Source organism: Haliaeetus albicilla, chromosome 8 (genome assembly GCF_947461875.1).
Source record: "Haliaeetus albicilla chromosome 8, bHalAlb1.1, whole genome shotgun sequence".
Lineage (NCBI taxonomy): Eukaryota > Metazoa > Chordata > Aves > Accipitriformes > Accipitridae > Haliaeetus > Haliaeetus albicilla.
Genome location: NC_091490.1, coordinates 37,476,876 through 37,504,196, shown reverse-complemented (window position 1 = coordinate 37,504,196; position 27,321 = coordinate 37,476,876). Strand labels below are relative to the sequence as shown.

Sequence of the window (27,321 nt, the reverse complement as noted above, 5' to 3'; positions counted from 1 at the left end):
CAGCCACCAATTCCATAGGAAATACCCTCCCTAGAAGGTCACCATAACGGTGGCAAAATTTGGCCCAAAAGAATCAGAAAAAGCTGCCAAGATGTGACGCAAATAAAGCAGTGAGCAGGCCAGCTTCCTGCGCGAGGCCAAAACACGAAGTGCTCTTGGAAAAAGAAAGCTTAAGGGTTGCAAGGAACATAATGGCCTCTTGTAACAGCTGAGTTGTTGCTTTTCTTTTCTTGGCAGAAAAGAGGGACGTTTTGTTGCTGGTTGATTAATCTATTATGCAAATCATTTCATCGTTAATTTGATACAGCCACAAGCTTGCCACCGAAATCACCCGCATGCTCAGAGCTGATGAAAGGTGGAGTATCAACGGCTCCATTCAACAGAGCTTTTATTTCTTGGACAAAGCAGCTGCAGGGTTACCTCCCGCCATGCAGGGCTGAAGAAGCATGGACCAGACCTGCCAGAGAACATGAGGGGAAGGTCTCTTTGGCAGCTTCACTTGGTGGAAGGCAAGGAAAGAGGCCCTTCGAAAGAGCAGCCCTTTCCTTCCACTCTCAACACCCTTCTGCACTGGGCATGTGCAAAGCGTCCAGATGAAAACCACACACTATCCCATCCAGAGACCTTTCACTAACAGCTTTGAGATTTTAAGACTTTTTCAGGACTGTTCTTGACATGCACAAGCTTCACCTTACGTCAGCTAAAAGACAACTCAAAATAGGTCTAACTGGAAGTTTGACTCCAACAAACCACTCAGCCTCTAGACAGAAATTTTTTTCCACTGAATACAAGAGTCCAAATAACATTCAGTAGTATCATACGAAGTGACAAACTTAGTAACTGCTGTGATAGGATTTACATGGGGAGCACTAAGGCATCACTTGATCTTGCCCGAAGTAATGTTATTTTGGTCTTGATCCCTTCCACGAAGACTAAGAAGGAGAAATAGGATCTCCTGGCCCTAAGAATAAAGGGGTTGGTTTTGGCCACTGTGCTTTACCCCAAGCATTTCATCTCTATTGCTCAGTTGTGGATGCTTTTCCTCATGCATCTCATATTCAGCATTGCCTTAGTGATTTTTTTTTTAAAGCCTATCCTGTGTGCTCATTTGTATTCAATTTCCTTCATTGGTAAAATGTTAGGCATTCCATGCTATTCAAACAAAGTCAAAACAAAGCCTCCAAATAAGCACTTCTGAAACGTACCTAGTCATCTGAGTAATTAGACATTTTCCTAGTTCCAAATGTACCGAAAATCTACAGTCAGCTCCCAATGCATGTGCCAGCAGTTATCCTAACAAACAAAAGTTCTCTCCTAAATGTTAGCATACCATTAGATCAGGAGGTTAAGATACATTTAACTTAACATCTCTCCCTACCTGAATTAATCAGCATTTTTAATTATGTAGCATCACCTGATCATAATTATTACTCTAGCAAGTCATCCACCTTTCTCTGCTGATACAGCACGTAGTTGTCATTGCTCAAGCCAGGTCAGAATATTCTCTCACTGGCCAAGAGAAGTTCCCTTTCCCAGTGTAGGCATGTATCCTTTGTACCAAGAGGCAAAGCCTCCCCCTTCCAAGTGCATTTGCAGCTAAACCTCACAGAGAACAGCCAGCCGTGGTCACAACCCCCTCAGCACTCGGCTGGGAGAGGGAATTAACACCACATAGGGGTGCAAACATGCTGATTGCTGGAGTGGCTCCATGCCCCAGCAGTCCTCACAGTATCCCTCCTGGTCACACATCCCTGCTGTTACCTTTACATGCTTGCAGACCCCTCTGCAAACCACTGCAACTCATTATTCTACAGGAACCCAACAGCGAGACAGAGCAGTGAAAGATGGGAGCTGGCACAGGGAGAGGAGCACACAGCCCAAGGCATGAACAAATTGTTAGGATCCACTCAGCTGCTGTGAATCTGCAGCCTCACCCCAGTCAGTTTCCATTGCCCCTGGGGATGTCCGCATCAGGGCTAGCGTGAAAGTCCACGTGCTTCGAGGCCATCCTGCAGCATGCTGAGCAATAACATCTCTGCACCAGCAACCTCTTGTTCGAGTCCAGGGGATGCGCATGGATTTCCTTCATGTTTCCTCATCCAGCAGGCAAGCTACAGAGGTGAGCTGACATGAGAAATGGTCAGGCAGTGCCTGGTAAACAACCTCAAATCTCCAGCACTGTCTTTTCCCAGGTCTGTGCCACAGGCTTCCTTCATATCTCCAAGGGATAGCAAGTCACCCCTGCTCCATGTGCAGTTCGGTTTCAATACACTCAACCTCACTTTACCATTCAAAGCTTAGCAGGAACTTTCTCAAGTATGTGACAATAAAGGCAGTAGCCTAAAACAAAACCTATTCTGAATGCAAGCACCAACCCTTGCCTTCTCTTGCTCCAGCAGACCCCCTTCCAACAAAACTTTCCCCCCAAGACCACTCTTCCTCTAGACAGCCTCCCCATGGTGCCATCTCCTCACAAGGTTCCTTCAAGATGGGACGGTACTGCATCCTGCCATTCACACCCACAGCTTCATCAACAGACTGGAAAGAAAAAACCCAACAAAATCCACAGAATAATTCTTACTTTTCAGTGTGAGGAAACTGAGGGAGAAAATGTTGATTCTCTCACAGCCATGCAGCAAGAAGATCACACTCAGTTTTTACAGGCAGTAGGGAGAACTTTGCATATAATGTAACCTTCCTCAAAGGAAAATATTTCAATGCACAGAAGAAAGAAACAGCAGAAAAAGGTAGGCATCTCTCCCTTCTGGTATGTAGCAGTTACACCCAGATAGTGAGACAGCTTGAGTCACATTTCTGGGATGACTAAAAGAAAGTACTTGCATTTCAGAAGCACTATAGTCAAAACCCCCAGGAGCTACATGTGCTCAAGAAAGAAATCAGAAAATCATTTCTGTGAATAGCAGAGGAGAAAGGCAAACCAGTGCAAAACACCACCTAACCTTGTGTTTCACTCAAAACACACAATTGCAGAACAACACTATGACTCTTCACTATTATTCTTCCTTAAATTTAGACACAGCCTTTTCACACAAGGAAACTCCATGGATGCACCAAGGCAGCCTTCCAGATTTTACTGACACCCCACCCAAGCTGAATGGGTTTTCAGTACATCACCCGCCAAAGAAGAGTGCGTTGAAGAGCAGTGCTTTAGAGATCTCCCTCCTACAGTCCAGTTCTCAGCCATCATCTGGGAAGCATACACCACAGCCACATGAGGCCCTCCACCTCAACACCCACCCACACAATTTAGGGCAATGCAAGCACAGGCCGCTCCAGGCACTGCTTCCTTCCAGCCCCTCCTGCTCCAGCTTACTGTAGGAGAAACGGTTTAGGAATGGGGTAAGATTTATTGTACCAAAAAGAAAAGGGAATGAAGCAATGCTCCCTCCCCAGACACATGCCCCTCTCCCACGAATCCTCTGACTTTCTGCCAAGTTCAAGCTTCTTCTCAACTAGGAAGGCCTATCCTGTCAACAGAAACCCAGAGGGGAACTTGTAACTGGTAGAAATCTCAGAAGACACCAAGGCTTTTCCACAGTACTTGACCACACACTAAGGCCCACTCTCCTCCACATCCTCCTTTCATGTCCCAACAGATGTCTGCTTGAACAACAAGCTCATTTTGAAAATTGTTTCCCCTGCAGAACGGTTTTCCTCCCAGTCCCTCTCGCTTTAACACAAAGAATCTTAAATGCTGTTGTGCCACAGGAAAAATCATTACAACAGGAACTTAAAATACAGAGGCAGTAATATAACCTAAAGCTTTTCAAACTCCTGCCTTCTCTGACAGAGAGGTTTGTTGCAAAGACTGTAATGAAATGCAAAGCATGGATCCAATGTAGCATCACGAGACATGATGTTAAATTATTAGAAACAACAGAATTGAGTGTCCAGGCTCTGCCCCCCCACTGCTGCTAAAGAATTCAGTGTTTGCCCAGCACATGCAGCATAGCACACACCTCACCATGCAATCAGACTAAAATCACTGCAGAAGCTGCAACCTCAGCTGCTCCCGACTTCACTTCAGATTAACAAAAAAAACACTTGGCACCCACAGCTACAACTGCAGACCTGCCATACGCTGCACCCCGTACGCAGCCCTTGCACGCTTGCCCAGCCCATGTGGGGCAGTCCAGGTCCAGCAGGGCTGTGGAAAGACCTGCTCAGTCAGTCAGCACGGCCAGATGCGGCAGCTGGTTGTCAGCTTATCCCCCCTCGGGGCTCTAGGAGAAAAGGGCATCCAGGAACAGCAAGCAAAAGTGATGGCACCAACAGGGCTGAAACCAGAGGGACCCACCGCCACACACAAACTCCCTCATGCAAAAGCTATGTTCCTAGAAGATCCTAATTGCCCCAGCTCTCTTACTGATGCCTCAGGCCCCAGGGCATGCAATCTGAGCACTTTCACCAGCCCCTGCTTCACAGCTTCCTTCAGTGACTCCAAAATTTCCCCCTCAAGCCCCAGTTCTGCCCCACCTGCCCAGATACCCATACGTCCTTTGCATCACCCAGATTCCTCCTGGCCCCTTGACCAGCTGCCTGCAATCTGCTGCCCACCTGCCCAATGCAATTCAAGCACCCAGGATCCACCCTAAATGCCAAGTCCTGTGCAGATGCATCCCCACCCCCTACTATATCAAGGCAAGGCCAGTATCCTTACACTGCATTTTCCGGTCATCTACAGATTTGCAAACAGCAAGCTATGTTGTGAGCTTGTTTTCAGATCTGCAAGTATCAGCATAAATGATAATGCAGAACTAAAAGTCCTTGACAGCGACGGACATTTCTTTTTTATTTCAGTTTAACAAGCACTAGGTTGGATGAGCTGGAAACCCAACCACCTTCCTGAGGTCAAGGGTACAATGGAGAGAACAGGTTTCAAAACGACATTACAAGAAGGCCTTTGAGTCCTCTGTACACCACCAGGGTTGATGCAAACTGCACTGGAATCCAGTGCAAAAAACCAAAAGTGCACCAACTGTTCTCCAGCTCCTCCTACACAGGCAACTCCTGCAGCAGAGGGACTCCTTGAAGAGGGGCACATTCCCCTTGGTGCTACTGCCCTTCCAAGACCTCCCACTGCAGAGAAGAAAGGCTAAACAAGACACAAGCACAGAAAGTTGCTGCCCAACAGATACCAAGGCACTGTCAGCACAGATAAGCTATTATAAACCAAGATCATCTGCAATTGCAGGACTTAGGTTTTCTTCTACCCCATGCTATATCTTCCTGCTCACGATGTCAAAGCACTATGACTGTGGGTAATGTTTAAGCTAAGATAGTTACTAGTCCCATGAGCAAGCTGCTAGCCCTGCAAGACAGGGGCCATGGCCATCAAGTCCAGCCTGCTATCTGGACAGCACAGAAGACAGTGGGATTTGGGGGGGTTGCAAAGCTTGCAAAGCTTTACATTCCTGTGAGGTCAGCCTGATGACTCTGTTCCCTTTTTGCTCACTTGCTGTGTCCCCATTAAAAAAAAAAAAAAAAAGAGAGAGAGAGAAAGAGGAGCGCTTCAAAGATTCATCTTCAGCACGTTTAAATCCTCAAAGGCATTCTGTTAAAGCCAGACTTGAAAAGCACAAATTTTATAAAAACTAAAAGGGATCCCTCCCATGCGGGCTAAAAAAAGCACAGGCAGGGATCACATCTGCGTGTTTATACACACACACCAGCGGCGGGGAAAGATTCGAGACTGGGAGCAGGTGAAAAACTAACAGAAGAAAAACTGATGCCCACCTCGAAGCAACTGACATGGGGCATTTACCGGGCAAAGCTCCCGTTAACAGGACACTCCACACAGGATAATGGGGCATAGGGAGCACAACCCGGTCTCAGAAGGAGCTGGACACCCAAAACCCACCCACCAACACACACCCCACACCAGATTTTTGGGGGGGGCAATCAAACGCGGGGGGGGGGGGGGGGGCATAGTATGACCCCCTCACAGACCTGGTGGAGAGGGAAGCACCCCCCACCTTTTTAGGGTCGGGGGATCCTTGCATCCCCCACCCCCACCCCAAAACCCACTGAAGGGGTAGGGGGAACCCAGCCCACCACTATGGTAATGGTGAGGGGTGGGACACCCCGAAGGGGAGGGAAGAGACCCTGAAACGGAGGAAAGGACCGCAAAGCTGAGGGGAAAGGGGGGCTGAGGGAGCAGCCCCCGGGGCCTCGCGGCTGGGCGCGGGTCGGAGGCCCGCGCCCAGCCGCGAGGCCCCGGGGGCTGCCTGCTTGAGAGGAAGGGTCCACCCGCCGTTACCTGGGGACGCAGCTCGGGCTGGAACCGTCGATCTCCCAGGTGGCGAAAAGGTTCATAGGCACGGGCCGCCCCAGGGCCCCGGCACCGCCCGGGAAGCTGAGGCGGCTCCGTTCTGCCGCCGCCGCCATGGCTGCTGGCCTGGCGCGCGCCCACCGGGCCGCCGCCGCCGCCGCCGCCGCCGCCTGCGCCGCCGCCCCTCCCCGGCGGGGGGCGTCACGTGTGAGGGGGCGGGGCCCGATGGGGCGGGGCTAAATCACAGTGGGGGGCTCAGTGGGGCGGAGCCACGGGATAGGGATGCGATTGGGGCGTGGCTAAAGCTGAGGGGTGTGGCTTTGTCTGTGGGCGGTGCTCCGGTGCAGGGGGGCGTGTCTGCGATGAGGGGGCGTGGCCAGGAAGGGGATGTGGCTGCGCCCGGGTCTGCTGCGTTTCCCTCCCACTATCCTGCTGCGGGCCCTTAGTGGCGGGGTCGTGTTGCCGCCTGGGCGGCTTCCTGGCGCGCGGCCGGAAGTGCCCGTGCTGCTGGTGGCGGTGGGACCGGATGTTGCAGTGGTAGTTTCCGGCCAGCTCCGTGGCAGGGGCAGGAGGCGGGTGCGGGTCTGAGCGGCGGGCGGGCCGCAGCGGGGCCGCGGAGATGGTGCTGCTCACGATGATCGCCCGCGTGGCGGACGGGCTCCCGCTGGCCGCCTCCATGCAGGAGGACGAGCAGGTGGGACCGTTCGTGGGCGGGGGGCGCGGGCGGGGGGCCCGCCTCGGCGTGTCGGTGAGGAGCGGGCGGGGGGCCGGCCCAGCCCGACCTTCGCAGTCCCCTCTCACAAGTTGGACGGCTCTTGCACAAGCATTTCCCGCCCGGCGGTTTCGGGTGGGAGGTGGAGAGACGCCTCCGTGCTGCTGGGGGCAGCTCCTTCTTCTCGGGCTGAGCCTGGACACCCCCCCCCCCCCGACCCCCCCCCGCCTGAGAGCGGGTGGTTTTTCTCCCGTAGTAGCCGCCCCCAACCGCCTGTCCTCCCTTCTCAGTCAGGCCGCGATCTACAGCAGTACCAGAGTCAAGCGAAGCAGCTGTTCCGCAAGCTGAACGAGCAGTCCCCCACGAGATGTACTCTTGAAGCGGGAGCCATGGCTTTCCAGTAAGTATCTATAGGCGTGATGGGGGAACAGGCTTCTGCTGCCATGGAAATAAGTGAAGGCACTTCTGGATTACGATGAGGATTTTTTAGAAATTGGGCTGCCTGAGAGAGGGTGAGCTATGGAACTATCTGCCCTGCTAGCTGAAGTGTAATAGCTGTTTGGAGGGGAGAGCGTGTGAGTTTTTACTTCTTGGCACACTGCTGTCTGGCGCTTGTTTTTCAGCGAGGTTCATAGTTCTGCCTTTGCTGAAGACAGCGTAGGGTCTGTTCCCTTTAAGGCTTTTCTGTTTGTTTGCACCCTCTAAGATACTTTCTGTATCTTAGTGTGTTTTCTGTACGTCCTGTGTCTTGTCTTTTTACAAAAGTGATGTTCTTGGTAAAAGCAGTTTGGTGGTACTACTGTGAGCTCCTCTTGCTCAAGATTTCCCTCTCTGTATATCCCATGAGGGTGTGTCTTTTCATGCATTAGCTTCATGTGTTAGAAGCACATAGAGCATCTCTGATTTTTTTAATATTATTATTTCCTGAATATCTGACAAACTTTTTTCTCTCTTCTGGTAGATTCAGTCTTATTGTTGCCAAATGTGTTAGGTGTGTTTAATTAATTTCCTAAACTGTTTGGAAACTCTCAACTTAAAAGCACTTTTGGCTTTCTCTGGCAGTACGCTAACAAGGGAACTTGAATATAAAATAATGAAAACTTACAGAGAATGTGGGTCAGACATCCTTACTCCCTAATCAATAGCAAGGGAACTGGAAAGGCAAGTAAACAGAGGAAGAGGCGACAGTCAGTGAAGGGCAGGAGAGCAAGCTTATGTTTGAGAAAGGAAGTGCTTCTTTACATGACATGTAATTATCTAGCAGAATAATCCTTGAGAACTTAGTCAAGCCCAAGATCTTGTCAAGAGTCAGAAATATGCTATTAGCAGAAAAAATTGTTAGAAGTCTCTGAGATCAGGTGCCATGTGAGATCACCAGGGCAGAGTTGTGCAGTTTTGCCAGCCATGCACCAAGGTTTCCCACGCTTGGCACTAGTTCTGCTGCACTGCCGGCGGCAGGATCCCTCTCTCCTGTCGGGTTTGGGTGTTGTTGCCAGAGTTAACTGCAAAGGCCTGCGCTGTATCATCTTCTTTCTAGAAGTTAAAACTTTCTAGAATTTAAAAACTCTGGGTTTAAATGTTTCCATGGCACTGCAGGGGTGTAGCTCCACTGGCAGTGAAGCCTTGAGAAAGAGTCTGTGTAGATCCTATGGGAAAGAGTCTGCGTAGATCATAGTAAATCCCTTCTTGTCTTGCTTCCATGATGCAAGCAGAGCGACGTCTGGGAAGGCTCAAAGGCTCTTAATGGTGGCTGTAATGCCACTGGTTCTGACAAGGCGGGAGGACTTGAGCAAGCTCATGTTTTGACAGCTGTCTCAAATCAGACAGGTTACCTGGCTGTCAGATGAGCAGGAAAAGGAGTGTTTCTCCTTCTGCATTGAGTTAGTTAGGTTAGACAAGTTCCACAGGCAATTGACAGCTGCTGCAAAGCACTCAACTGCTGCCTCCTTTAAGATGGGACATTAAGGCAGGACCTATATGAAAAGAATACTTTCAGATCAGAAAACCTCCTGAGATAACAGTACAGGAAGGGGAGGAAATCGGGGAGTTTGCGATTTAGTGTAAAATAATGCTGACTGGCCATGCTGTTCGTTAACGCAGCACACCATTTTTTCTGCCAAATCGGAGCTCTGACTGCTGAGGGCAGCACAAACCAGGGTAGAGCATTTTGTGGAATGAGAGTTAAAAGTGTGGCTACGGATAGTGCTGAACTTGCTGAGGTGGTGTTGAATGTTTTTAGCTTGATCAATTCAGAGAAGAGCCTAGTCTTGCTGAAATGTGAAGCTTAAACTATGACCACTGAGATAATTTCTGTCAAATGTAATATTTAGACTTTGGCTCCAAAAGCTGTGTCACCCGTTCAGCTACAGCACTCGGTGTACCTGGCTGTGCAGGTACAGAAACACCAATGGAGTCTGCTGTGCTGTCAGTCAGTAGTTGACCTTTGGCTGATGAATGGCTGAAGTGGCTCTTACCTGTCATGTTGAAAACAACCCTTGGCCTTTGCCACTGTTACCAGGATAAAGCTTTTCTTTCTCAAAATGATCCAAGGTAATTATAAGAAACCTACTGGCTGTACTCAGTGTGTGGAAATCCAGAGTACAGAAGTTTTCCTTATGTCAACATGAGTTTTCCTTATTTCAAAAGTTTTTTTTCAAGTCTTGCTGTTCATGACAGTACATAAATCAAGCTCTGGGTGATGATTTGTAGCAACTCCAAGCTGTCAAGCAGGTCTCCAAGGGTAAGGGAAGAACAGAGGCATGAGGTACTACTGTAGGATTAGTCTTACGCACTGATGCAGTCCAAGCTGAGGGACATAAAAAAGAATAAAAGCATGGGCTTATGGGGGCACATTTGTGGAATGGATTATAGTAACTGGAGTTTCTTGCTTCTAGTTGGGATGGGTTGGTTGTTGTTTGAAGGCTGGTGGGATTTGCACACAGGCCATATAGAGGCAGGAGAAATGGATATTCCTGAGCCCAGAAACAGTTGAGGATGGTTAATTCAAAGCACTTGGGGCTTGTTGGGGCTATCTGGAAAAACAGTGTGAGGGAGAAGTTGTTTTGTAAGCCTGATGTAGCTATTAACAAAATTTTAAGCTACTTATTTAACTACAGTGCCCTCGTGACTGGGTCAATTCTTTAATACACTGTTAATCTTTATGCTAACTAGACTGCTACATAATGGTATTATGCAGAAAGTCAAAGGAAGGTAACATAAAAGTAGCATTTAAAATTCCACCCTGAATAGTACAGATAAGCATTCAAAAGTGTATGCAGGGCTATCTACTGTCTCCACTCTCTTGGTTTTGGTGGGAATATTGTTGTCTTTATTTTTCTATTGGCTAAACGAGGAGGAAAATGTAGTTGGGTATGTGCAGCAGCAGACAGTTGTAGCGAAGCCTAAATAATCTCAAGATTGGTTCTATCTTATCCCTTATTTCAGTAGGCTTTTTAGCTGAATTATAATGAAAGGCCCTTCTCAGTGCTGATGGAGGCACTGGAGCTCACACTGAAACAAGGTCGGCACTAAACCTCTGTGAACAACTAAAAATTAGATGTAATGGGGATGGGGCAGTGGGAGGAGAAGAGAACCTCTCTGCGCATTCAGCTGCAGAACAAACCAAGCAGTGTTGCACAGCAATAGCAGATCCTGTTCCAACGTACATTTTGGAGCGCCTCACATAGCAGCCGAAGAGCTGGTAGTACAGTCATCCTTACCCATGGCAAAGCTATAGGAGAAGTCACCAGAACCCATCTAGCACCAATATTTTTCCCCAGCTGCATTTCAGATCATGCATGTGGGTAGCGAAACCCCACCAACAGCCTGGTGTTGGCAGGGAAGGGGATAGCTAGCCCTCCAAAATGGAAAGCAGGAGCTGGCAGTCACTGGATGGTTTTTTTAGCATGCTGAAACCAAATTCTTGTATATCCCCTAATCTCAGGGCAGAGCTTCCCATTTGTGGGCCTCAGGTACTTGGCTGTGCTGCATTGTCTTAGAGCTGTGTTGGCCACCTTCCCCTCCACTCTGCTGGCAAACTTTCTTGTGCTTCCCTCCCTCTGACTATGGGACGGAGAGTGTCCTCCCTTTTTTACTCCAAAATTATAACACTTCTGTTGCTGGTATTTTGTTAAGCTAATGATACTCACAGGCCAACTTTTGTTCTGGTAAAGTTAAAGTTCAGGGCTGCTGGCACAGGTATAAGGTCTGGGGCTACAGGAAAATTTATTTTAGGTAAAGGAAAAAATAAGCCATTACTTTGTAGAAAGGTTTACACCTGATCCAGACGTGGCAAGCTGGAAGTCCCTGTACCCAGTTCTCATTGCCTCATAGGTTTAAGGGTGTCCAGGGTGGTGTTTGATAGCATAGATTCAAAATTGTTTGATTAATGCTCTGTTTGCTGTTCTTTTAGCTACATCATTGAGAAAGGAGTGTGTTACCTGGTCCTGTGTGAAGCTGCATTCCCCAAGAAACTGGCCTTTGCATATCTGGAAGACTTGCATTCAGAGTTTGATGAGCAGCATGGCAAGAAGGTGCCAACAGTCTCCAGGCCCTATTCCTTCATTGAATTTGGTGAGGTCCCTCTCCTTGTGGCTAGTTAGGAAACTTCTTGCTGGGAGGGAGCAGCAGCCACAGGATCGTCTCCAGCTTGGGCTATGGAATTGACAGTTCAGCCTCTTCTTGGCACTAGAGAAATGGGTGTTTTAAGCAAGAGAATAGAGAAGTGGTAGGGAAATGGTAAATGTTGTTTGATTCAGATTTCCTGCTTCAAGTCTCTTGGCCTTGCTCCAGTGAATATTTACATGCAGTCTGCTGGCTGTCTCAATAGTGCTCCCATTCCTTCAGCAGCCGGGCTGCTCTTTGTTAGGCGAGATTACCTCTTGATAGCCCCTTCTTGTTCCAGATACCTACATACAGAAAACCAAGAAGCTTTACATTGATAGCCGGGCGAGGAGGAACCTGGGCTCCATCAACACAGAGCTGCAGGATGTGCAGAGGATTATGGTGGCCAACATTGAGGAAGTCTTACAGCGAGGAGAGGCACTTTCAGGTACAGGGAATAGCTGATATTTGTCATACGGTTCCTTGTCCCCTCAGTCAGCTGGCTGGGTAGAGCATACAGGAGGGAAAGACTTGCTGATCCCTGAACGTCCTGAAAAAGCAATGGACTCAGTGGGTGTTTCGGTTGGATCAGTTGCATCCTAAAGCACCTGGCAGGTACTGGTGCTTATTTTGGTCATGACCAGCATCTCACCAGTTTGAGTGGCTCTCATCCCAGCAGGATAAGCACTAGAGCAGTGCAGACAGGTACAGGGCCTGCTGCCACGTGAAACTGCTGCGCTTCCAGCTGCTCCAGAGAAACTTGTTCAGTTAATGTAACATTTGGGGAACATCTGGTTGGGTTAATCTTGATTAACTTCTCTCCCCTTTCCCTCTAACAGCTCTGGATTCCAAGGCCAACAGCTTGTCCAGTTTGTCCAAGAAGTACCGCCAGGATGCAAAGTATCTGAACATGCGTTCCACTTACGCCAAACTTGCAGCGGTAGCTGTGTTTTTTATCATGTTGATCGTCTATGTGAGATTCTGGTGGCTGTGAGCCAGTTGCAGCCACAGAAGAGGGAAAGTCGGTAGCCTGGCAGGTGTATGTGTGCAGGACACTGTTCACGGGGGATGTGCATTAGAATCCACACAGGACCATCACCTTTACGGGAGTGTCCTGAAATTGTTAGGTGACACCTGACTACTACACCTCTTAGTGAAGCCTAACAATAGGTGTAAAGGCTTGTTGACTACAGGCTTTTCCTCTGAGGCAGTTTGCACTAGGGTACTGCAGAGTTTGGCCTCCCATGGTTCTGCCCCCTACTTCCCGGGGGCACGCTCTGGGAACAGTCAATCAGTGTGGTTTAGCATAATCACATTGTACGTCCTCCTATTGAGTAGCTCTAGTGGGAACTGGACTCTAATGAACATTCCTTGTGTTGGCAATGTTTGCTTTTTTAGAATCTGGGTCTGCAGTTATTTTTCTTTTCTTTTTTTTAAAGACAAGACTCCCCTGTTTGAAGGCAAATACTGCACTGTACATATAATAGCTTTCATCTCTGTCAGAATAGCTATTGTTGAGTTATCTGTGTCTGACATGTTGGCTTGTTACACTTTAAATTGCTTTAGGAAGAAATGGATGTTAAATTATGCCTTAAAATACATTCTGTCTAGTACTAGGAGGGGCAATGAAAGGCTTCTATATTACCGATTCTTATAAAATTAAACTACAGGTTTGTTAAGTGTCTACTTTCCCTCTCCTGACAGCTGTGTATGACAGTATGTTTCCATGTGAACAGGGTGTGTAATTCAATGCTGTTGGAGCGGGCACAGTGCAAACTATGTCAGCACTCTGTATTTTTTTTTTCCCTCCTATCTGCAGATTCACTACGTTATTTCCTTCCTTTTTATAACTGTGCTTTCCTTCCAAAATGTGTCAAAACTGCCAGCATTTCATGTCTGGGATGCTTGTTTTCTTTCTCCCTCTTTCCCCCACCTAAAACAACCAAAAAAACCAAAACTCTGAATGCTGTGAAGAAAAAGCAGTGTTTCCTTAAAAAAACACTTCAACTTTACATGAAGGATTCAAAAGGATAATTTAAAAACAGTGGAATCCTTTGGAAACACCACCTTTTTTTTTAATTGGTCACCCTCTCCCTACCTCACTTGGGAAATTGAAACTGTAGGTGAAGAAAAACTTGTTGTGGGGCAATAGTATGTAGTTACTTCTTTCTTATGGGCCAATCTATAGACTTCCAGTGTAATGCAATTTTTAAAATTTTTTTGTCCACCTGTGCTAAGAATAACATTTTACCAGTCAGCTTTTGTTTTTATTTAAAAAAAAGAGAAAAAAGAAACCCCACAGCTCAGGCACTCTTCTGCACTCAAGTGACTGCCACTTGGTAGGAAGCAGGCAGTGTCACAGAAGGAAGTTTCAGGACTCCCCAGCACCTTTTACAAGCACATAATCTTGTGTAGTTCTGGAAGTATAAGCTGTGACCTAGAAATGTTTCCTGCCACTGGTAGGGAACAGAGCTATTGTCCTGACTGGGAACACCCCAGCTTGGCGCTGTGTTGGACTGGCAGGGAAGCAGTTAGCACTCGTCCAATAAACCTAGCAAATCTGATCTGCCATGTAGTCTTAAAATCATCTGGTTTCTGCATGATGCCTCCAAGTGTTACTTTGTAGATTGCTTTATTATTATTATTATTATTATCATTATTTTTAATCCTTTTAAGTGGTGTCCCAAACAGGTGAATATCCCAGTGATGTAGGTCTTGGAATGTAGGTTCTGAAAGGTGAGCAGACACTGACCATATGTGGATTGTCATGATTGGAGGGGAGTGATGCTTCTGCAGCAAAGGGCAGCTGGGTGAACAGTTGGCTACTGCAGCCTCAGTGTCAGCAGTGAAATAAACGCTTCTGAAAAATCCATTCTGCAGCGTGGAGTTTCCCGTGTCTTGTTTCTGTGATCTCAGAGGATGCTTTCTTTCCTTCCAGGGATACAGGAGGGTAAAGGCCCCATAGCTGAAGCCACCTGGGATAAGGGCTCCTTTTTAGAGGCAGAACTAGTTGAAAAACATGTTCTTGGCTGTTTTCTGGCAGAGAGACTATACTTTAGTTAAGCAGTGGTCTCTTTCCCTGCTGGCATGTGTCTCTGCCTGTTGGATGTGGGCAGGCAGCCACCTTAGCATGGGCAGATTTTTATGGGGCAGTTTTGTGGCAATGCTGTTCACGTGAAGCAGAACAAACTGGGAGTGGAGTATGTGTCCCCCATTGTGTGTGTCAGTATTAACCGGGCACAGAGCTGCAAATGCTGCTTGCCTAAAGAAGAGAAAGGCAAGGAAGAGTCTGCTCCCACAGGCCAGCATGGGGCTCCAAGGAGCACTTTTATAAGTAACTCCTTTGCTGTGTTTCAAATAGAGCCCCTTTTCCTCCCTCGCACAGGGCAGAGGTTTTGTTTTGCTGGGGGCTGTCTGCACCTCCTGAGCAGCCAGGCGTGAGGTTAGTTGCTCTGGTCCCATTGCCGGCTGCTCGGGGCGGAGAAGCCACTGCTGGTTTCTCCACGTGTTAACCAACAGCTTGCTCGAGCCTGGGCTGGGTGAGCACATGTGGGTGCAGGGACGTGGCTCCCTGCCCTGATGTGCAGCAGCGAGGGGTGGGTGCAGGGTGCAGTCCTGCTGGGTATGGGTGACTGTAGTGGTTGGGTTGCTGCTCCCTCAGGAGTCACGGTGCTGTGCTCTTGGTGCTGGCAGAGGCCCAGAGCTGGCCCCGGAGCCGCTGCCTGCAGATGGCAGTGCCTGCATGGAGCTGGTGCACGGTGTAGAGCCGTGCCCAGAGCTGGGAAGATGAAGGGGGCTCCTCCTGAGGGGACCCCCACCTTGTTGCAATGCCCTGGCCTCCGCAAAGACACCCAGCTTTGCTGGGCCTGGGCTGCTTCCCCATGAATCTGAGGATCTGCCTGCGAGGGCACCAGCCTGGACTGTGCCACGCAAGACTGTGCTGCCTGGCCTCATCCCGTCACACGGCTGGGATGCTGCAACCGAGCTGGATGGCGACGCTTTCCAGCAGGGTGTTTGCCCGAGTCACCTCCTACCCGACACCCATCTCATTTCTGTTTCTGAGCTGCCCCTCTGCCTCCAGAGGCTCTGGAGCAGCCTTTACCTGCCAGGTTTCCCTACCAGGCATCCCCTGGTTCCTGCGCCTGGTCCCCTCAACCTGACAGAGGCTGAGAGTTTCTGTCCCACGCCAGGCATACACGGACCAGAGAGGGAAGCAGGACCTGGCACCTCTGCAGCACCTGAGCCCCCTGCACTGGGGGGTTTGTGGGGGCAGAGCCGTGCTCTCTCTGGCCCCATGGCGTGCCCATTGCCGCTGGGAAACCCTTGGCACGGGGTATAGGCAGAGAGCAGCAGGGTGCAAAAGAAAAGAGGATCACAAGAGTGATCGTTCAGAAAAGCTGTCGGTTTTGGCTGTGCTTGCTGCTGCCACTGCTCAGCTCGGGTCTAGGCACCCCCGGGTCCACAGGGCCAAGGCTGCTGTTGGGGATGGTGCCTGCTGGAGGAACCGTGCGTGGCTGTGCCCACCCTGGCCCACTACAGGGCTGCGCTGGGTGGCTTACGCTGCTGGGCATGCTGGTGCTGGGTGGTGAGTTTTTTTCTCCAGAGCGTCTGAAAAGTGAAGCAGCAAAAGGAGACAGGCAGAGCTGGTTCCTGGACGCTGCCAAACCTGCCATGGGTGGGGCACGGCACCGTGGAGAGGAAGAGTGCGGCAGGATGGCGAAGGCTGGCAGGTTGCTCCGGCCACCATGTCAGATATAAACCAGGTCTCACTTGGCACAGGTTGCGGCCATACTCTGCACCATCACCACTCCCGGGAGCAGCCATTCAGGCACTGCAAGGTTTTGGTTTCTGTGTTTACTCGGGCACCAGCTGCTTCCCCCACTTTGAACCAGCTCCTCACACTCGGAAACAAACCCCCCTTTCAGGCAGCTTTTCATAAAACGCCACTTTCAGCATCTTTTCCTCTGAAGCCCCGGGGGAGTTTGACCCCAGGTGGTTTCTGGCAGCTGCTTTGCCATGGGTGAACGTCCAGCGGCATGGAGGGCTGTGCCAGCATCCCTGTGGCACGGCAAGCGCCTGCCCGGGGCAGCTGACAACAGATAACTGCCTGGGCAGCAATGGCCAGGGCAACAGGGCTTGGAGTTCAGCCTTTGAGCACCCTAGTCCTTGTTCTCCCTCCCTTGGGGTCTGCTGTGGGGCCACAGCAGCTCTGTCCCTCTGGGGGACTCTCGATCCCACCTGGGCCAGAGAGGGATGCCCAGCAGAGCCAGGCCGGGGGGCTCAGGCAGTCGCCTCCCCCCCCCCCCCCCCACGCTTTGCTCTGCTGCCTTGCTGCTGAGGTGACCTTTCGGAAAGGAGGATGTTGATTTTCTGCTGCCCGAAAATGAAGGCTTTTCGGATGGCAGGGTGCTGGGCTTGGCAGCTGGCCATGGGCGGCTGACTGCCGGGACCAGCCTTCCCACAGGGGCCTGAGTCAGCACCACGTCCCGTCCCAGCGCACCCCTGAACCGTCCTGTCCCCCCCACCTCATCCCGAGTGACGCAGCTGGGCTGGTGCCCAGCCCTGAGCACTTGGCAAGCCCCAGGGCAGGACACAGGGCACCCACCTGGCCCCTGGCAGCCTCCTCGCTCCATCCCTGTTTCCCCCCAAGACCTGAGCCCTTTGGGGGTCTGGCTACTCCCGAGCCCCTGCAGCCGGCACTGGGGAGACGTGGGGTACGACATCTCCGCCGCAGATGCTCTGCCCACGCTTCCTGGACAGCCTCTGACCCATCTGCCCACACATGTCCCAGGCTCTGCTTCCACTAAAGCAGCCGTGCTACCTCCCCTCCCCAGCCTGTCCCCCTTCTCCCCTGGCTCGGGCACTGTTTGGGTCCCCTGGGGGCACAGGGATGCCCCAGGGTTTGCCGTCTCACATGGCTGCTCCTGGCTGGTTGCAGTCACGCCTGAGCTCACAAAGCCACTGGAGGGGATAAAGCAGAAGTTGGGGAGTCCCCGCTCCCTGTGCCCACCCCGGCAGGGCTGCCAGACCCCCGCCACGGGGCTTTCTTCGGGCTGACGGCTGCATGGAGGAGCCCGGCATGATTTTGAATCATGGCTCAGAAAACCCCCTGTGGCTGAGCCCCAGCCCTCTGCAGAGAGATGATAAACCTGTTTCCTCTGTCATTGCTTTTTTTTTCCTTTTCCTTCCCCCAGCATCCCCCCAGCAGCACCCCGGCCCTGTGGGTGCTCCCCAGCCACCTGGGCATGCTTCGCTCCCCTGGCACACTGCCTGTGCTTGCTGGAAAAGGGACTCCCTGGCCCCGTCGCGGCACAGCACCCGGAGCGGAAAGGGCATCCTCCTCATCAGCCACTGTTGGGGCCCCCAAAAATGGCAGCAGACACAGGATTTGCATAGAGGAGCAGAACTAAATGTGCTTGCTGGAGTCACGGCAAACTCGAGTCCTCCATGCCAGGACCAGCGTGGGTCCCCGTGGTGCCAGAGCCCGCAGAGCCTGGGGTGTGCGCAGCTCCCAGGGACCTTTCCCGGAGCTGCATGTCCCCCACGCATGGCCATGAGCCCCTTGCAGCTGTGATGGCATTTTGCCCCCAGCCTCCACCTGGGGAGAGGAGGGGACCATCGAGGCGAGAAGGCTCGGAGCAGGCTGCATGGAGCAGCACGAGGCTCCTGTCTGGTGCTGGGAGGGATGTAACAGCACGGCCGGTGACTGAGGCCAGGCTCTGGGTCCTACAGGAGCAGGAAGAAGCCTCTGTTCTGCTTTCCTGTGCCCCTACCTGCATGGAGACCACAGGTGTTGGGGGCCATGCCCAGGTGGCCAGCTCACAGTGAGACGTGCCCAGAGAGGTGGCTTGCAAGGGCTGGGCGTGTGCCGGGAGAGGAGCGGGGTGTTTGGCTGCTGCAAATCACCGATGTTATCTCCCCAGCGGCTGCTGATCGAGAGGGAGAGCTGTAGGCTCCCATCTATGCAGCCAGTCCCAGGTACAGACCCAAAAAAGGCAACTGAAGGACGGATCTGAGAGATGCTGAGCAGCTGCCCCTTACTTGAGTTGCGGTCGTACCACCATGCCAGCCATCAGTACAGCACCAGCTGCTACCTGGAGGGTGACCACAAATCAGTGAATTCTTGCTCCATCGCATGCCCAGAGCCAGCAGCATTTGGGGAGCTTCACTGCCACCCTGTCCATCACACCAACTTTGGTAAAAGCTATGCGGCTCCATCTGCAATATAAATACTCCAGGGAGTGCTGAGAGCGAGGGCAGAGGGGAAGGCAGAGGGTATGAATTCCCTGGGTGATTAAGCAGCGGCTCAGGGCATCTGGTGCATTCCTGCAGGGCTTGATGCAGGAATGCCTTTTCACTTCTCTTTAAGACGAGACTAGCTGGCAGGTAAGGTAATCACAGCATAAGCCAAGTCATGTGAATGTTAAGAGTTAGCAGATGAGCCACAGGACAAGCTATTTGCGGCGCAAGCACAAGGCTGCCAGCCCCGAGGATTTTGTTGGAAGCCTCTCTCCCTCCTGTTTTTCTTAAACCTCTTGGCTGCTGACGTCTTGTAACTATGAAATACCTTCAGCTTCCATTTTAACGGGATTCCAGCTCTCCTTTTTGCAAAAGAGAAAGCTGGGATATATGACTCAAGCATGTCCTAAGGATGCCCAGACCAGGGGCAGGTAAAAATGAGACAACTTTTATCTGGGTGTATAAAATGCTGGGATGTAAGGCAGGCGTTTGGGTGTGGGCCGAGCTGAGGTCTGAATGCCTGAACCACCAGCAGTGTCACTGAAAGGTTATTGCAAGAAAACACAACTTATTCTGAGAGCCGATGCAAAGCTGGTGTGACCAGCAGTTCCTCCAATGTGAGGGATGGAAGAGAAGTGCTGAGCCACTCACCGACCATGTACAGACACCCAAAAAGCACCTCAGAGTGTTTAAATACATTTTGCCTTCTGCGAGGAAAGCTGGGGAGAGCACAGCAGAGCCCCAGGGCACGTCTCTGCCTGGCAGCATCCCCCCTGATTGCAGAGCGATGAGGCACACGGGACATGGGGAGGTGCTGTCCCCGTGGGCTTCCTCCCTGAGCCGAGCGAGTGCAGGCCAGGGGCAGGACGCCTTCACCCCCCTTTCATGGCCAGCCACGCTGTCTGCAGAGATCTGCCGGCTCAGCATCCTCTCGGGGGGTCCCTGCTGAAGGGGGGAATCTGGACCCCAGCATCGCCGGTGACAGCCCAGCACCTCCACCCACCCGTGATGGCTCAAGGGCCGGCACATGGGGCTGGTTTTGTAGCAGTGGGGCAGGAAGCCTGAAGAGCGCTGGGGCTGGAGAGTGGTCTGCACACGCCGAGATCAAAACGAGTGTGCCGGTGCTCTGTGAAGCAGGCAACTGAAATCACTGTGGAGTGAGACTCCTAACATACAGTTGCAGACAGGGCTTGATCTCCCTGCCTTTGTCAGCCAAAGTGCCAGGATTTCCCTAATTGCTGGGGCTGTTTAACTAGCAATGCTGTGGATATGGAGTCTGTTCAGCTCTCCTAATCCCTCAGCTGGCATCGCTTCCAGCGCCGGAGCGCACCCAGCCCTCTGCCAGGCACTGGCACCCTGCCTGCCACCCTGCCTGCCTCCCCTTGCCACCCCCGGCAGCCAGGGCTCGACTCCCGCACCCAGGTGAGACACTCCCTGGGCAAAGCGGCGCAGGGCACGGCGGAAACCAGATGAAAACTACGGGAAATCTTGCCAGAGCCCTCCAGTTCTAGCACTGGCCACTGGTCACCTGTGGGTGGAAAACTGGGGGTGAGATGGTGTGCGGTAGGGCTGGAGGGTCACTTCTGCCAGTGGGTGGCCTGCATGATGAACCTTTGCTTGTTTGCATATGCTGTTATTAATGAGACTGTAACAAGACGCATAAGACGAAGCAATGCTGAAACTTATTTTTAACTCCTCTGCAAACAGCTTACTGCTTAATGACAGACCCATGGGGATGATGGGGAACTAACTGAGGAGCTTTAGCATGGGGACACAGTGGGGCACCTGCCCCTGTCCCCTTCCTGCTCTGCCCTGCATGTTCCCTCCTGGCACAGGCAATCCGCCTGGCCAGGGCAGCCGTGGGTGGCTTGGCCCTCACCTCCCCAGCTGCAAAACCTGTGCTGCCCATCCAAGTCCAGGCCCTCCCAGCCTCTACTGTGTAGAGGACCTGCTGGTGGCTGCTCTCACCCCTTTTCTCTGTCCGACGGAGCCACTGTGGGATGCTCTCTCCCACGGGCAGCTGAGCCCACGTGCACCCATGAGAGCCGGGTCGGAGAGGAGAGATGGGAGCAATCAGCAGGTTCCCCAGACCTGCGGGAGTGAAGCGACGCCTTCCCTCATCCAGGCTGGATTCCCCCAACGAGCCTCATTTGTCAGGTGGAGCTGGTTGCGCTCATGGCAGCTTCCGAGAGCTGCACCAGGGTGGCTGCGGATGCTGTCCCTGCGCCGGGGATCGGTAGCTTGTGCTCAGGCCAAGCGAAACACAGAGAGCAGAGGAGCGGCCGCTTCAAGGTCAGGGTTAACAAGTAAAGCTCAGCCCTGAGGGGAGCTGGAAAGGGCAGCTTTCGGTGAAACACCGGAATTCCTCCCGAATTAGCTACATTTGGGAGAGCATCCCCAAGCCCTCCTTGTTCCAGTCACATTCCTGCCTGTCCCTCCTCAACTCCCAGCTTGGCTTTGTGATGGTTTTAACTTACGCGTGGGTCACCGCCACCCATAATTTTATATGTGGAAAGTTTGGGGCATGCTGGGGGGGTCTGGCCTCCACCTCCGCAGGCGATGAGCTGCGGGGAGGGAGGTGTGCCCGGAGCAGCCCCACGGGACGGCCATCGTGGCTGCGAGGCACCATCGTCTGCCCACGAGCGGCCGTCGGAGCGGCAATGGGAAGCTCCGGCAGCTGTGCGGGACAGTGGGGGATTCGTCGCCCAGGTTGCATGGGCATACCTGGAAGAATCACCGTGGCGGTAGGGCACTGACCATCCAGCTCCACGCCTGGGGAGGAGCTCCTGGATCTGGGGAAAACAGTGAGGTTTATTCATTGCCCCCTCTCTCCCCCGAAAGCGGCACAATCCTGCCTTCACGGGCCAGTCTGCCGTGTCAGCACCGCACACAAAGGGCTCTCAGTCCGCGGGGAGCAGGAGCCGGGGCAGAAGGATTTTTAACGCTTTAGATGATGGCCGAGGACTGGGAGGGATCTGGAGGTTGAATTCAGCCGCTGCCCTCCCGAGACCTCTTTCCGTGGGAACCCCGGGCCTCCTCCCGGGCTTTTGCAGCACCAGCAGCGGCGGGGCTCAGCCGTGGGGCGGGGACCCCCTCCGCCGGCTCCAAAGACCCCCCCTTCCCACGGGGGTGAACCTCCGGCGGCCCACGCCGTTTTCGGGTTTCCCTTCCCACCGGCGCTTGCCCTCGGGCGACGCTCCGTCCCCCCTGCCCCGCGGCTGCCTGCACCCCACGTCCACGCAAAGGGCAAGGGCAGCGCCTGGGCCAGCACCTCAGGCGGAGGGGACCCCGTCGTCCTCCCCCGTGGGCACCCCCCCGCCACCGCGGCCACCCCCCCACGGGGGCACGACCACTGCGTCCTGCTGCCCTTGCCCTCCACCCCCCCCCACCGCCATCCGCCCCCACGGCCCGAGTCCCCGACCCAGGCAGCCCCCCCCGCCCCTCGGCCCGTCGCACCCACAGCCCGGCCCCACGCACCCACGCCCCGCCCCCCCGGCCCGGCCCGGCCCCGCCCCCCCGGTCCGCGGGCGAGCGCCCCCTGGCGGCGATCGGGCGGAGCAAGGCGGGGTGTGGCGGGCGGCGCGGCGGAGGAAGCGGGGGCGGAGCGTCTGTGGACCGTGTCCCTCCGCGCGGGGCGGCCGCAGGCGCCATCGGCGGCGGCGGCGGCGGGGTAGATCCCTCCGCTTCGCTTCGCGCCGTGCCGGTGGCGGCGGCGGGAGCGGCCGTGGCCATGGCCCGCGGAGCGGGGCCAGCGCTCGCCGCCCTCCTCGGCCTGGTGCTGGCCGTGCTCAGCCGCGCCGAGCCCGCGGCCGGTGAGTGACGGGGCGGCGGCGAGGGGCTGGGGGGGCCTGTGGGGCTGAGGCGGCGCGCGGGCGGCTGCTCGCCGGGAGGCTGAGGGGGTGCCCGGAGCCCCTTGCCCGGCCGGGCGTCGCGGCGGGAGGACCGGCTCCTCTCTCGGCGCCGCTTCAAACGCGGCCGGGCCGGCGTCGGTGTCCCCTTCCTCCCTCGGGCCGGCCGGGGAAGGGGACCTGGGGCGGGGAGGAGGAGGGGGGGGGGGCAGCCGCAACGGCCGCGCGTGGGGTGTCACCGCGTGGGGGGTGGCCCCGCGGGGGCCGCCGCCTCCCTCCTTGTGTGGAGCGGCCTCCCCCCCCACCCCCCCCCCCCCCAAGGCGGGCTCCCCGGGGTCGAGCCGCCCCGCCGGGCGGTGGTGAGGGTCCTGCCCGCGAAGCAGGGCTCTCCCGTGGGGGCGCAGGGCTTCTCCCGTGGGGGCTTACACGTAACGGAAAACTGAAATGGAAGCCGTCCTTTATTGGCAGTGCACGGCAGTGATATATGCGCTATTGCAAAAATGGCTCGAGTGCTTGAGGTTTTTTTGATTTCAAAACACGGGAGAAAATGGTTTACTGCTTTCCATCGCTTGAAATACCTATGCGTCGTGTTTGTCCTGGCCTCTTTGTCGAGGACATATCTACACAGAAAGAATTTCTACATATCCTCCTCCTTTCATTGTTAATCAGTCCAGGCGTGATGAAGCCATGTGTGCGCATCTGAAGAAACTCCTGCTTTTCATCACTGTTCCCCATTGCATGTTGGCATTTGCAATATGTTTTACAGCCGGGCTGGAGAACGTGGTCCATAGCCTTAACTGTTGAGTTCTGATGGATTTCATGCCTCTCCCAGCAGCAGTCCTGCTTGTAGAGTAAAAGCATGTGCAGCTTTACAGCACGTTAAAGCTGTCGAGGACCAGCAGTCATTGATTACTTACATGACTTCTCATTCTTTCTTCCTTTTTGCTCCTGGGAGGCTGTATCGCTCTTCGGATGACTTGTGAAGAGTGCAGTGATGGGAGAAAGTGGTAGTGGAAGCTGTTTTAGTGCATGACTGAGCGAGACACCGATAATTTCAGCAGTTTTATTCTTTAGTATGGTTAGGAGTGGAAACTGTTGTCTGCAGAGTTTTGACCACTACTGCTGTCTTGGATACAGAGTAGTTGGGTTAATCAATCTGTCTTGACTTTGAAACAGTCATTATTTGTCTCCCGGGAGAAATGTTTTGTTGTTTATTTTTTTTCTTCCAGTAACCCCCTCTGAAATCTGACTTACTTAGTTTTACTCATACCTTGCAAGGAGATCGTTGGAGTCAAAAAAAGCTATTTTCTGAATGTGTTTTGGCCAGGTTTGCTCAAAAGGGACTGGAAAAATAAAGGGCCTTTCAAGAGTAGGTGTCATAAATACAAAAATATGTTTTCTTGGTAGGGTACAGGTGTGGTGCAGAGTAGGACTGTTATTTCTGGAAATGGCTTACGCAGTCCAGTAAGATGGCAGAATGCTATTTTGCAAAGACTAAATGTCACGTCCACTTCGTTAAACTGTACCTTCATACCAGCAGCTCATCATCTTATTGCTAGCCCTACTGGTTCCTTCTCTGACAGGGGCTGAGAGGAGAAGTAGCAGTGGTATCACTTGTTGTCACTTGACTGGGTATGGATACCTACCGGACCGGTTGAGGTCCTCCCATGCTGCAGAAGTTTTTGGCTTTGTGGCTGAAATCTCTTCCCAGTGCAAAACAAAGGTTGGTTGTCAGAGATGACAAATCTAGACTGAAAATTACTCTTGCAGGTCAATATCTCATGAACAACATCTGGTTCTTGGGAGTGGGAGCTGTGGCTTGAATTAATGGGAAAGGGAAAGATGAAGTCACCGAAAGGGTATTTTCAGGTGCATGTTCAACTGTCTTGATGCTCTTGTGCAAGAGAGGGCAGGTATCTGATGTCAGCCCTCTTGGTCAATAAATAGGAGGCTCCTGGATGCACTAAGCGCTACGGTTTGGACTACTCAACTCTGCCTCATCATGCAAGCCCAATGGTGTAGCAACTTGCTTTTCCAGTTGAGCGTTGTTTAGTTTTGCAAAAGGCTGCAGTTGAAGTTGCAGTAAGCTGGGGTGGGGCAGCAACACCTGCGTGTTTGGTGAGGATACTCTCCTGATAATTGCTGTGAACGATTTGCTCCTCTTCTGATCAGACAGCAATGGGTGAAACAGGAATCCTCACTAGCAAAGCCCACCCTAATTACCCACTGTCATTATTAACACTTGGGTTTTGCTAAGCCCAGTTTCACCAGGTTGCTGTTGACTATCAGCCCGTATTTCTAACAGGTTGCAAAATATTTTTAATCTAGAGCAGCACAAAGGTAGTGTGTTGATGTGGATGGCAGTTTGAGATCTTTAGTATTCAAACAGTGAAACTTTTGAGGACTTCACATAATGCTGACAATGCTGGTCTGCTTGATGTGAATTTGCTTATGGAAGAGCAAGTTTTACTTGATCTTTTGAAGGTGTTACTGTCTATCAAATTTGTTCTTATCAAAGATGCTGATGTAGACTTTCAAAAGGGAGCATGATGAGAATCTGGCTAAAGCACATCACTTCCTGCAGGGCATTGCTCAGATTAGAAATACGTGAAGATCCTCTTGCTGATGTTCTCAGGATTTGAATCCTTGGGAAAAGAGGACTCATGCCTCTGGTGGCATTTGGCATTTGAATCTCCTACAGTGGGTGGGGTGGGTTTTTGTCAGCTTCCACAGCTATTTCCCTCCCTCCCTTTTTTTGGGTGTCTTGCTGCTGTTGCAGTAAGTGGGTAATTCTCTTTGATATGCTCTGGTCCTGTTCAGCTTCTCCCATTTTCAAAAATGGTATCTGTGCTGTGAGAGGGGACCGGTGGCTGGGGTTTGAACCCAGGACAAGGAGTAGGTAAAAAAGCAGCAGCAGGACCTTCACAGCCTGCTTCTTCTGGACTTGGGAATCTTACTGAACAGCAAACTCAAACAGTTGCAATTTCTAACTCCAGATGTAATGTTGTTTCCTTTAAGTTTGTACTCTTGGCTAATGACTGTTAAGTGGAGGAGTGATACAGTGATTATTAGGTCTCACCCCTCCTTTGGGACATGTTAAGGAAATGTCATCCATGTTGGGGAAAAAAAGAGCTTCCCTAAGCATCTGTGTTAAAAAGTCCTTTTGTAGTTATATTCTTAGTTTCTATGAATTCACTCTGAAATCATCTTGCCAACAGAAGTCAAGGGCTGTTAGTGCCCATCTAGAAGAAACAGTGCTTATATCGTTCTAAACATGGTCATCTGAGAGCTGCAGAAATAATCGTTCTGTTTAGAAAATAGTCTGTTCCTAGGGCATATGTCCTTTTTTTAGACTGCTACAAGGATGAAAAAAGAGCTTTGTATCTCAAAATGGCACGGGCGTCTGCTGTTTGTTCCATGCAGCAAGTCTTCATCTCGTTTCTCTGACATCACCCTGGATGGCTGTGGAAGTGCTGCTCAGCACAAGCAGCGGGCTAGCATTTCTACACAGGCAAGCATGCTTAATGTTCAAATTAATAAAGATTTAGTGCTGGAGAATGACGGAGACTTTGGAGAAGACGCAAGCATGGCTCCCGTCTGCCAGATTGCCATGGAAACACCAATACCTCTTCAGCTCTTTAATTGCCTTCCTTACATTTTTTTGTTGAAAACTTTTTTTAACTAAATGCTCCGTGTTGTCGTTCTGGATTTTAGGTGTTTTGGCTTTGTTTGGAAAACCGAAAATAGGGGAAGGCAGGGAACAGTAGCTGTGTAAGGAAATGGAGAATACGGTCACTGACAGACTTTTGAACTCTATTACAAGTTCATCCTGAATTCAGTATGTATTATAACTTGAGCTTTTATCAGTAGTTTTTCAACAGGAACAGTGTCACATGAACTGTAGCTGCATCTGATAGAAATAACAGTCCTCCTGCAGCTTCCTAGGTCTAAGACCCCAACAACAGAAAGACTTCAACTCTACCTGTGAATTTGCACAACAGTTCCCAGCTCTGCTTTTAGGAGGGCCAATTAGTAGTTTTTGCCGGTTCCTAGATGTTCAGAGGAGAGATTTGAAACAGATGATGGCAGGACATAAGTTTTGTGTGTCTGAGAGCTTAATGTAGTCAGATCTGCTGTTAGCACTCTCGAACTCAAAACCTGATGAACTTCTAAAGCAAAATTTCTTCTTCTGACAGGCTTGTTCTTCTGAAATCCACTGAAATATTTTTTTGCAATTGATTTTTTTTTACACTTGTCTAGAGAAGTTAGTGAAGAAAACCAGCTTAGATATTGGTGTTTTCTCTCCCCAAAGGTACAGGATATTGGCTGAGTGCCTTCACGCTACTCTGAGCTCTGCTTAGCTTCTCAGTTGATGAGTCTTGCATTATCCAATTGATTTCAGGCTTTTGTGTGTAAAAACAGTGGGGATGTCTTAATAATCTGATTAAAGCACTTTTACTTTACAGACTATTTCCACGCCTTGTAGACAAGCTTTGTCCTTAAGTACTACCCTCTGTCTGTGAAGTGCAAACTGGTCAGCTTGTTTAAATTCCCCAAATCTTAAAAATTTTCTAAATCTGAGCTGAATATAAGGCTTTATCACTTTTTCACAGTGAGGATTTTTACTA

The 27,321-nt window shown here is 51.7% G+C and overlaps 3 protein-coding genes across 16 annotated transcripts in view; 2 read left to right on the top strand and 1 right to left on the bottom strand.

Annotated features, from left to right (window-relative positions):
* Positions 1 to 6,489, bottom strand: part of PACS2 (phosphofurin acidic cluster sorting protein 2) — an 84,603-nt gene extending 78,114 nt beyond the window's left edge. For 9 of the 10 annotated variants that reach the window (XM_069789893.1, XM_069789887.1, XM_069789894.1 and 6 more), the window contains exon 1: positions 6,281 to 6,485. In XM_069789893.1, coding sequence (XP_069645994.1) covers positions 6,281 to 6,408 — 128 coding nt within the window. In that variant the 5' untranslated portion in view covers positions 6,409 to 6,485. Of the gene's footprint in view, positions 1 to 6,280 lie in introns of all 10 variants that reach the window. The other variant, XM_069789896.1, reaches the window with a different exon arrangement.
* Positions 6,490 to 6,819: 330 nt separating this feature from the next.
* Positions 6,820 to 14,485, top strand: SEC22B (SEC22 homolog B, vesicle trafficking protein). Its single transcript, XM_069789898.1, has 5 exons — positions 6,820 to 6,986; positions 7,295 to 7,404; positions 11,416 to 11,576; positions 11,908 to 12,054; positions 12,446 to 14,485. Exons 1-5 carry the CDS (start codon positions 6,912 to 6,914, stop codon positions 12,598 to 12,600), a joined length of 648 nt encoding a protein of 215 aa, XP_069645999.1. The 5' UTR covers positions 6,820 to 6,911; the 3' UTR covers positions 12,601 to 14,485.
* A 7,981-nt stretch (positions 14,486 to 22,466) lies between these two features.
* The window catches only part of NOTCH2 (notch receptor 2), an 88,635-nt gene continuing 83,780 nt past the window's right edge, over positions 22,467 to 27,321 (top strand). For all 5 annotated transcript variants that reach the window (XM_069789882.1, XM_069789883.1, XM_069789884.1 and 2 more), the window contains exon 1: positions 22,467 to 22,657. In XM_069789882.1, the coding sequence (XP_069645983.1) occupies positions 22,576 to 22,657 (82 nt within the window). In that variant the 5' untranslated portion in view covers positions 22,467 to 22,575. The remainder of the gene's footprint in view (positions 22,658 to 27,321) is intronic.